Source organism: Apium graveolens, chromosome 4 (genome assembly GCF_009905375.1).
Source record: "Apium graveolens cultivar Ventura chromosome 4, ASM990537v1, whole genome shotgun sequence".
Classification (NCBI taxonomy): domain Eukaryota; kingdom Viridiplantae; phylum Streptophyta; class Magnoliopsida; order Apiales; family Apiaceae; genus Apium; species Apium graveolens.
The window spans coordinates 56,192,595-56,204,184 of record NC_133650.1 but is presented as its reverse complement, the minus strand read 5'-3'; the positions used below and the strand labels follow the sequence as shown (position 1 = coordinate 56,204,184).

The 11,590-nt window shown below is 36.1% G+C and overlaps 1 protein-coding gene across 1 annotated transcript; it reads right to left on the bottom strand.

Moving 5' to 3' along the window:
- Nucleotides 1–937: 937 nt before the first annotated feature.
- Nucleotides 938–4,005, bottom strand: LOC141718557 (uncharacterized). Its single transcript, XM_074520939.1, has 3 exons — nt 3,637–4,005; nt 2,463–3,503; nt 938–1,981 (listed from the first exon to the last, which is right to left on the bottom strand). Exons 1-3 carry the CDS (start codon nt 4,003–4,005, stop codon nt 938–940), a joined length of 2,454 nt encoding a protein of 817 aa, XP_074377040.1.
- Between the last annotated feature and the right edge of the window lie 7,585 nt (nt 4,006–11,590).

The window sequence follows — 11,590 nt, the reverse complement described above, 5'->3', positions numbered from 1 at the left end:
ACCTGCAAGAGATAATAAAAGAGTAGCCCAGGAGCTCATTCGAGAAGTGATTTTATCAATCAAAGGCATACAGTCACTGACACTAAGTTGGGAGGATATTAAAGGTACCACAAGAAATTTTACTGGAAGAGTACCTCTCAGGATGCCTAAGGTGTCAAACCATTTTAAGCAATTGTTGTCACAATTGCAAACGAAACTGGTACTCATCGTTATGCTAGGGACCAGACCACTCCACAAAGAAAAGGTGCTGATAGAGTTCATAATGTGCTCAACAGAAGACCTTGAACCATGGGAGAAGAAAAGAACGTCATCAGCAAAAAATAAGTGATTGATCTTTAAATCCTTGCAGCGCCACTGAAACTTGAAGTTAGCAGGATTATCATTAAGGATACAAGATAGAATATTCATGCAGAGTGCAAATAAATAAGGTGACATAGGGTCACCTTGCCTTAAACCTTTTGTTCCCCCAAGGTAACCATGAATAACTCCATTTAGCTTCACAGAGAACTTGGTTGTGCAGATGCAAGATTTAATCCAAGTAATCATCAAAGAAGGGAACCTCATCTTGTGAAGAACAGCCAGAATAAAGTCCTAACTGAGAGAGTCGAAATCTTTATGTAGGTCTATTTTAAGAGCACAAATAGGTAAGCCAGTCTCTCTGTCATAACCTCTAAACAATTCTTGAGCTAGTAACACATTGTCAGATATTGAACGACCTGGGATAAATGCTGATTGAGCTATGTCAACAACAGAGTGCATAATGCTCTTAAGACGCATGGCAATAATTTTAGAAATACATTTGTACAAAATAGAGCACAAAGAGATTGGTCTAAAATCATTCATTCGAGTTGGGGCCACTGCTTTAGGAATCAAAGATATGAAAGTAGAATTGATACCAGAGTGTATAACTCCTGATTCAAAAAAAAATTTAACTGCATCACAGAAGCTGGTGCCCGTGATATGCCAGGTAGCAATAAAAAAACTCCACATTGACACTATCAGGGCCAGGTGCCTTATTTCTCTTCATTCTCTTGACTATATCATAAATCAAAAGGTCAGTAACTGGAGCTGTTAAAACACGAGATTGATCCTCATTTAACTCCTTACAATTAACCGAAGAAAGGTCCATCAACTCTTGTTGACAAGGACTGCCAAGCAGCTGAGAGAAGTAGTTAACTGCAACCTGTGCACATTGATTTTGACCATGAACAAGATGATCTTCCCCATCAACAAGAGTTAGCACCTTGTTTCTATTCCAGCTTACCTTAATTTGCTGGTGAAAAAAAGAGTTGTTGCTGTCCCCAAGGTGCAACCATTTCACTCTAGCCTTTTGGAGCAAAAAAGATTCTTCTTGCATCAATGCATTATTCAGATTAGAAATGAGGATTTTTTCTGCATCTAACACCCCAGAATCAGTGGAAGAACATGCAGATTCTTGAAATTCTGTCAGAGTATTACGAGCCACCATTACATTAGATTGGATATGGCCATGATCCCTGTTGAGTTTCTTGATCAAAAACTTTGTGTGCTTGAGCTTAGCACTAAAATGAGCCATAGGTGAACCCTGACAATTCAAAGACCAGGCTGAAGATACCAAATCCAAAAACCCAGGGATCTCGATCATGTAGTTAAAGAATTGAAATGGTTTACCATGTTTTTGAAGTTGCATAGGTTCCTCAAAAAGAAGAGGATTGTGATCCATAAGCCCCCCGTTTTTTACCATAACATAACCTTCAGAAAAAGTATTAAACCAACTAGCATTTGCCAGCATACGATCCAAACGTTTATGAATAGGGGCCTGAGACCTTTTGTTAAACCAAGTAAACCTATCTCCAACAGTACGCATTGAGGACGGACCACTATCAAATAGCCAATCTTTGAAGGTTTGCATTTCTGGAGTCCAACATTCTCTCCCACCACAGACTTCATTAACACTAGTAATACAGTTAAAATCACCAATAAGGTCCAAGGCACTGAGATGCTACTAAGAGATAACATGTAATTCCACAAAGGAATTCGATCTATAGCTTCATTATATGCATAGATAAAGGTGACAAGCATACTAAAATCTTGCTCAATAAATCTAGCATTGCAAGTGATATGCTGACCTGATTTTGAATGCACTGAAATCTCCCAAATAGTAGGATTCCAGCCCACCCAAATTCTCCTATTGTGATGATGCTCGTAGTTGAAAATCCAATCCCAATTTTTATTGATTTTTTTCGAAATGCCTTTAGCATTAGATACCTTGACTTTAGTTTCTAAAATTCCCATAAGATCAAGTTTATTTGATGAAATAAAATTCTGCTCTTCTTTTTGGTAGGGGCCCTTATTGATGCCCCTTACATTCCATGAGGCAGACCTCATTGTAAACGTTTGAGAATTGCTGGCTTAGAGGCCAGTTTGTTACCTTGTCCTGGGCTATGTCTTGGACTCTGTCTTGGGCTCTTCCTGTAGGTTACCTGAGTAAACCCATCTTCATCAACAACTGCTTTGGATTTTGGTGGAAAAGGGGCTGAAGCACTAAGTGCAATCACCACAGCTCGAGTAGGTGTGGTGTTAGTTGTTTGAGAAACCACAGGTGCCAACACCACATCCTGGTTTCTCCCTCTCCTTCGTTTCTGGTTAACAGGTGATTTGTGCAACTCGGAGTCAGTGCATAGCTTCTCAAGGGTGCCAAAATGCACAGTTTTGCTACCAACAACAGGCAAGCAAGAGGATTCAATAGTTTCAGCTCGAACTTTGCTAGGTTCAACATCACCAGCCAATTCAGTCACCACAGTTTTATTACTAGTAATTCCAGTTTCAACAATTGCAGTATCTGGGACATCTGTAAAATTCTCACCCACTCTATTGATCAAACCAGTCTCAAAATTTTCAAGATCATCACCATTAAGAACATCTTCAAGATTCTGATCATCATCCAGAACAACATCACAACCTAAAAATTCATCAACAATCACAGGATTAAAATCACCAACTTGTTGTTCAACAGGGTTTACAATTTGTTCACTTTGCTCATTATGTTCATTGTGGTCATTCAAGACAGGTTCCTTGCCCTTAGTATTGACTGCTTGCCTAGGGACTTTAGTCTTTTCTTGAGTGACTCCAGAGGGTCTGTTTCTGGGAGTAGGCTTTGTAGCATTGGGATTGTTTGCACATCTGGAGAAAGAATGACCAAATGCTTTACACGAGCTGCAAGAATAAGGTAGCTGAGGGTAAACTATGGAAACTTTCACCAATTCAGAATTACCAAGCTCATCTTCCACTGGCACCAAAATGAAATCAGGTCGAGGGCTTGAGTAAGATAACGGAACCTGAACTGAAGCAAACCTCAAAGGTTCAAACCTGGCAGTATTCTCATCAAATTTCAAAGGGATGCCAACTGCTTTGGCTAAAAAAGTTAATCCCTCACGAGACCAGTAAGAGTGTGGTACTTCCTCAAATTTTACCCAACAAGGCACCGTTTCAATAACATTCTTCTTGAATTTATTGGCCTCCATCTAAGGAGCCAAATACATCATTTTACCTCCAACCTGTATTGAGTTTAGAGCAAGTATAGCATTTTTTTTTCTTGAACTGAGTTAAATCTGAAAGTGAAGTACCCTTTAGAGCTGTAAAAAACTCTAGACAAACCCTTATTTTCCATAATTTAAAGGCATGATCTCGAATAAATTTGAAATCAAAACTACCACCAATAAAATGTCCAATAAGGCTAGTATTCCATAATTTCCTTGCATTAGCTAAAAATTCTGTTGGTGGCTTTAAAGTTGCAGACCCATCCTCATTAAAAATAATTTGAACATTGTCAGTTTGGCTAGTACCCGTAGATGGAATGTTTTTAGCAACAAAAGAACTCCAATTTCTCAGAGGGGAGGGTGTTTGGGTGGTCAAAACAATAGGTTCTGTATTAATAGTGTTAACAGTTAGAATGTCCAAATTAGCAACAAAATTATCATTATCCTTAGGGACAAAAACAGTCAACACACCATTATGAACATGCATACTCTCTTGCAAATCCTCAAGAACAGGAACAGAGTAATTACCTTTTTAGGTGACTGAATCATTGGACTTGGTTTGAGATTGCTTGGAAGAGTGGGATGAAATGATTCCATGGCTTGGACCAGGCTCCTGTCTAGCAGAACCACCCGCAAGAATTAAATTAACATCTTCTTGAACTCGTCCGAGAGTATTTGGAGAAAGAGGCAAAGGGTTAGACACTTGTTCAAACATCAAAGCGTGATTGGGAGCTGGCAGAGCTAGCAATGGTGGAGTCACGTAGTTGTGGCCAATAAAGTTGGAGAATTCCTCCGAATTCATACTACCGGAGTTCTCAGAGTTCCGGGACCCCATGAAAGTCAGGGAAGTTGAAGGTAAGGGTGTTGAGATGGAGGTATTGAGGTGAAGAGCAAGAACAAAGCGTGTGAGAGGATAATTTTAGCATTTATAAGAATAAATATTCAATAAAATCACTTTAAGAATGAATTAAGTTCATACAGCTTGGTAATTAATTATAAAATTAATCTTCGCGTCCAACAAATCACAAAAAATTATAATACAGCAACACATAGCCGACAGACTCATCACATATTTTATTTACTGAATAATTCAATAATTACCCTTACATATCAGATCCAAAAATAGGTTACTTAGCCGCTAAGTAACTAAAAAGATGATACGATTTTAATACCAGAATTGGATAATTATCAAAACAGAGCCTCCTATAAAACACTTTATACGAAAATAAAGTGATAATATCTCGCCTTTTGAAAATATGGAGTTTATCGATCTATAAAATGATATACGTATCGAAAATTTCATGTCGGGACTCGTACAGGTCAAACCGTACCCCGGATCAAAAAAGTCAAAACATGAAAAGTGTTCAGAATTACCAGATTAGGTTATGAAAGAGTTTTCGGAAGAGTTTCGGGTTGTAAAAACGCAAAAACGGTTGAAGTGGGACGATTTTTGTTTCTAAAAAGTAATTTTATAATTATGTAAAAATAATCATTATTAATTCTATAAATTTTTATAAAATCATACAGCAATCCAAAAATTACCAGAAAATACCAAAATTATCTACATTTAATTCTGGATAAATAAATAAAAAAATTAAAATATCTAAATTTTATCAGAAATAAACATCCAAATATTATTATCCATCATCAAATAATTCACAAAATTTCACATAAAAAATTACATAATAATTATTTATTGATAAAAATAATTACATAATATTTCCCAGACGTTACATCCTTCCCCCCTTAAAAGGAATTTGTCCTCAGAATCATGCTAAGGAACAGGCCATGATATTTTTTGAGTATCTTACTTAAAATTTCTCGGAACTCATCACTTTAATCACCATTCAACGGTCCCCTACCGTCATCAAATTTATCAGTTGCTCATGCAACCCCTAACTCAATCTTTACTTCATATATTTGGAGCTAAATTGCTCTTCATAGTCATACACACATGAATGTCTTATGAACTCATTATACCTGTGACAACAAGACCAACTCATTCACAATCGTTCTATCTATCTCACTGTTTCAAAAGGACTAACTTAATTTACACTAACCTTCTTTTCTTTCCAATTCTAATAGTTCGTGTTCATGAAATTTCTATTTTCACTGATTGTTCTACTTTACTTTTTATGTCTCCTTCTGTTCGGTTAGTCTGGCCTATGCTCATTTTCTAATCAAATTCGAGAATCTTTAATCGGTCTCTTGCACTTTTCATCCGTCTGCGCCCGATATACCGAGCTCATGGCGTCTGATGCTTCAAAATGTTCTAAATCTATTCAAAAACTAAAAATTAAAGGAAAAATCTTGGCAATTGTATTTAACTCACCACTTTATGGTATACTTCAATTTCTTTTCAATCACTATCAAGTATATTCATTGAGCGAGAATCTGTTACTATCTGAAAGGAAATATTAATTTGGAGCGGAATGAATCATAATTTATTCAAAACCCGGTCTCTTGATATTAATACTCATTTTGTTGTCATATCAAATTAGATATCAATATGAACTTTAATGCTCACAATATTCCATATTAGAGTCGACATCAATCATCTATATTGATACCACCTTTGATATCTAACAACAAAGTAAGTATAAACCAGAAACTGAGTCAAACTTGCTCTTCAATTTCTAACTTTTCCAATTCCTTTAACCATTTCTCAGCAATCTTAACGGTATTCACTCTTTTTTTCCTACTCAAGACACATGTCCTTAAATAGACCTTTCCTGTTTGGTAGTTAACCGCACAACTGGAGCTCATAATCAATTGCAACTAGAATTCATACCCTTGAAGTTGAGAATACAGTTGCTACTTCTCAACCCTTCACTTGCATATCTTCAGGCGTTCAACTTACACTTTCTTAGTCCTTGAATTAGCGAGGATGTTATCAATAAATACAATTATGTTATCCAAATACTCCCGGTACATTATGTTCATTTAATCTTCAGACTTACAATTTCTGATAATCGACGCGTAACTTCATACCTCCATTCTCTTTTTCCATGATCACTTTTGTGCACAGCGCAAAACACTCTTTATTTCATTATTCTTTCATTCCACATTTCTGAAGTTTTTCTTTACTCATTATTTCATCCCTATTGAGTTATACGATACAGGGCTTTTGACACCAACTTGACTCTGTGCAGAATCCGACGAGAAATTCTTACCTCATTCCCTGAGGTAACCTTCGTAAATCATTCGTTCGAACCTCCGGGACTTCACTTTAATTTTTAAGAATTCCGACATGAGATTCATTGTAACGTTCTTCTCTGGCAGTTCGCCATTAATACCTTTGTTTAATCATTCTTGTTTACACGCATTTTTGGAACGAATTCCTATCTCCAACTATCGGCGTCTCACCTCATTCTCCTAACAGTTCTGGCACAACCGACGTTTCCAACTTGCATATTTCCTGGATTGTTTTATAAAATTTCTTTATCATCCTTTTGATTCCACTTCTTTTCTTCATTATTTCTCCATTCTCATTATTCATTATCTCTTTTAAACATAACAAATTTCGTTTTCTTAATAATATTAATATGTTTATTATTGGATAGGTCATTTCTGAAGTTCACACTGGAATGAAGGCTTTTATTTATAATATCAAAATTCATCGGTAGTTATTCTCTTAGCTTTGCTTAACTCATCGCGGATTTGACTTTCCCTCATTGATTAACATCTCTTTTTCCCTGAGTTCACCTGCGAACTTCATCAATCTTCATCTTACATTAGATTCTTGAATTTGCGAGCTTTCCACTATTTTACAGCAACTTCCATTCAATCGCCCTTCGAAATGAGTATATCTTTAAGTCCTTCCTGGAACGTCATTACAGATGATAGAATCTCTTTGTTTTGTCTTACATCTTCAGTTCCTGAAAACGCTCTTCTTGTTTATTGCAAAAAGCCTGTTTATCTAGATAAAACTTCGCACATGTTTGCAGTCCATCATGCCAATTCTTTTAAATTTTCAATTTTTTTTAATACCGTCACTTCCTCCAATTTCTTAATTGCTTTGATTTCAGTTCTGAAAATCATGTCAGAGCTTGACTCAATCTAATTGGAATCGATCTCCATTATCTAACCACTAGTTGGTAAAGTTGATCAATTAACTCTTTTAACTGATCACTTAAACCAAGTGCTGATTAGCTAACTAGAATCAAAGACCAATTATATAAAGTCGGTTTGGTCATAACAACCTTTTCTAAAAACCGAGATTGCAATCATTTGGAGTACTGATGAAAACGACAATATACTTCTTTATTCTTAAACATAGGGTAATTTCTAAAAATTTGGGTTGCACTTCCCCTACACCATTGACTACCAGTCGGACTCAAGCCGACACCATTACTCAACCAAATCATCCACAATCATATCCACCCATTTCCATCAACCAAATTCATCAATTCAACATAATTCATATTATATCATTTTGATCTGCATGTGACTAGCATAGCATATATCTTTTTAATTGGGATTGGGTCTTAAACCAACAATTATTAATTTAACCATACATTTCTCAGTTCTTTCAGAATATTACGAATTGTTATTAATGAACTTAAAATTTGATTTCATAATTCTTTTAATTTATTTCTGACCATTATTAATCGGTTTATCTTTTAATAACCGCGCATGGTCTTCATCATTATTATCGTCGCAATCTGGTGGAAACTTAATTGTTATATCATTATTTCTTAAAAGGTTTCACAGTCGAGTCACCATTGCTTCATCTCCACTTATGTCCCCGTATCGCACTTCTGTCATTGGTCCGGTTATGGGTATTAAATTTACCATAACTTATTTACGCAAGTTAGAGAACCTTACAATTTCTTGAAGAACACGTTCGAAATTTGGTTGCAAAGTAAGATTTCCTCTATCTTGAATCTTTACAACAAATATCTTCCAGCGACGAAAGGATGCTTCACGTATTAACCGCCCGTCTGAGTCATTGTTCAGAATTTCTTTGATCTTTGATTGTCATCCCGATACTCGTTCGCTTTGTCTGATGCATACCACCTTACTTCCTTATTTTATAACTAATTAATTTGTTACGGTTCGCTAACCATTCATTTCACATCGAAATCCTTCTGATTTGAAGTGTATCATGTTAACGTAATCTATCGTACTGATGAGATCCTCGTAACATGAACAACTGTCTGACTCGATGTCTTTGCCACGTCCATGTTATCGATGAATTCCTTCTTCCTTACCCGCAGATGTCCACCACTTATTCGCTTACGATCATATCTACATTCGACATGTAATTTTACCTATTACCCGGGACTATTCCATTCCTTTTGAAATCGTCAACGAATAGACTCTATGCAAGAGGAGAGTTTATGAATAGGATTTTGAATGAAAAGAAGGATACGGAATAACAATGCAACAAACAGTTGGAAGGATCTATAAGTCAATAAATTGAAGGAAGAAGAATGAGTGAAGATTTAGATGTGAATGAGACAACCATATTCGTACTCAAGATGGCCAGTCTTTCATACTATATGGCATACAGCACATGATTAGGTGGCGTCCCACCCGACTCTTTGTCATTTCGATAAAGCATCATACCACAACACTATTTGTCTCAATCAGAAATTAATAATTTGAGGAAAGAAACAATTCAGAAGAAATACAAGAAATTTTCTTTCGTTTTCATCTCCTATGATTTATCAACAGAAGAGCTCATACATACTCAAGACTCAATAAGAACATATGCTATCATATTAGAAGGAAGAATGTTAGTGTTGATCACCTTCCACGCTTCACTTACGTATGCCTTCAAGAACCATTCGAATGAGAAATTCACCATTTAGGTCACATTATAACTTCGGAATGTCTTCTGGAAATGCCTCCATATTCAAAGCTTTAATAATTCGATCATATCGCGTCCTTACAAAATTTATAATCATTGCTTCCAGTTTCCTTTATGCCGCGTAGATTAACCATCGATCACGCAACGTCTCAATTTTGTTGATAAGAATATGATTCTTCTCCAATCATCTGGAAGATTCTTTCATTTCCTTCAATCATCCTCTGTCCGTTCGAATCACGAATCTTGTTAAATTTTAATAATTTTATAAATTGGGTAAATAGTATTTTAACATGTTGATTCAATTATTGATTTTTATTAAACAAAGTGTACTTTCATTTTTCACGAAAAACTTTAAACTTCCTCCCAGCTGGTGGGTCTACTCGGTCCTTCGAACTAACTATACTGAGTCTAAATCCATTATCCTTTTAGGTCGTCTCCTGTTTATAATAACAAGAACTTAAGTAGTAAATTTACAACCAAATTGTAAAACTCATTTCATGCAAAAATCTTCTGAAAGTTGATTAAGAAAATCTTTTCCGAAATCTCATTTTAAAATTTTGAAAATCAAATATTTGGTCGTCATTACTATATAAGTTACTTGCAATTCTCTTGATCCACTAATAAAATATCTAATTAAAAGAATGCCCATATAAGGGTCTCTCCACTTTGGTATATCTTCTAAATTTTTTTCTTGGATTCTGTCCGTATTTATTAGTCGACGAAACTTCATTTACCGTTATGAACTATTTTATTCGTAATTCTACCTCAACGCCGACATCTGGTACTATCTTTGACATTCTTGTCATCGTCCTTGACGTTATGCTTACAACCACTCATGTGATTCGACATTCTGTCTGTAGATAGGGTCACACCTCCTTGCTAGACTTTCCTATACCCAATAAGGTAGATACCATTCCTCGCGCAGCGCCCGATACGTGATAAGAACCTTTTCGTAACGGTGGTGCCTTCGAAACGTGCAACGTTGGTTCTTCATCAGCTTCCATCAACTCGTTGCCTCCAGCGTGAAGCTCGTCCTACTACCTAATTCTAAGTTAAATCGTACTAATACACGCCTAGCTTCCCTTACACAAAGTTCTCACAAGAATCAATCGCATTTTCTTTAAAACCATATGAAAAGTAGGGTATCGTACCCAGTCTCCGTTGATCCATTAATTCCTCATTATTGTAGGATCTGAGAACTCAATATACCTATAGCGTTGCGATATTCGCCTTACACTTTCTCAACAATCCTATCTTACCAACTCCATATCAGATCTGCTAACCCTAATTCGCACTCAACTCAACTTAACATGAGTATGCCTAGGGTCTTTCCTATCTTATACGGACTACCATTCCTATCTTACTCTCACATATTCTTATTTCAGTGACCAATAAACTGTAGCTCTAATACCAACTTGTAACAACCCAAATTCGGGGTCAAGATTTGGTGTCACGAAATAATCTTTACATAAAATAAAAGAATATTAAATTAACCCCTTGAATCCGGATCGTTTACAGGTTATGGTATGAAACAAGAATCTAACCTTCTACAACCTACAATAACTAGAATACAAGTGAAAATACCTTTATCCTAATGCTCCTGTCATATTCTTTTAACTTCTTCAACCTCTTGCAGCGGAGATTTCTCTAACTTCTGCTGTCTATCAAAGCTATTCACTTTTATCCTTATCTGTTTCTGGCAGAAATAAAAATTTACAAAGCAAGAGTGAGCCAAAAATGCCCAGCAAGTATATAATTTGAGTTCCAAGCATTAATACCAAAGGAAAAACTTCTGGACAAAATCTTAAAATAATTTTAAATAATTCTATTTATTTGAGTAAGTGGAGCGAATAAACGTTGGATGTCACCAGCCTTCAACTATAACTCCAAAAGTGACAAGCGATTCCCCAATTCTTCTCCAGAATCAGGGTTTTGTCCGGTTTTGGAATCATAAAACCTTTCGAGAGAGAATGTCGTTAATGGAGATCAACAACAAATTAGACTGGACACTAGTTCGCATTTATATCCTGCTGATCAGTCATGATACAGTGCAGATCTATACCTACCTGTATAGATCCAGTCGGGTATCCAGGCTCTACGGCCCATCTCAAGGCACATGTCATGTTTCGGTCCTTAGGATTAAGTAAAACTTAATCCCACACATCATCATTATCCAGCCCATGGAGTATTTTGATATCAAATCATTTTGAATTCAAAACATCCCAACTCAGGGTTCGCAAATAACCCGAAAGAATGG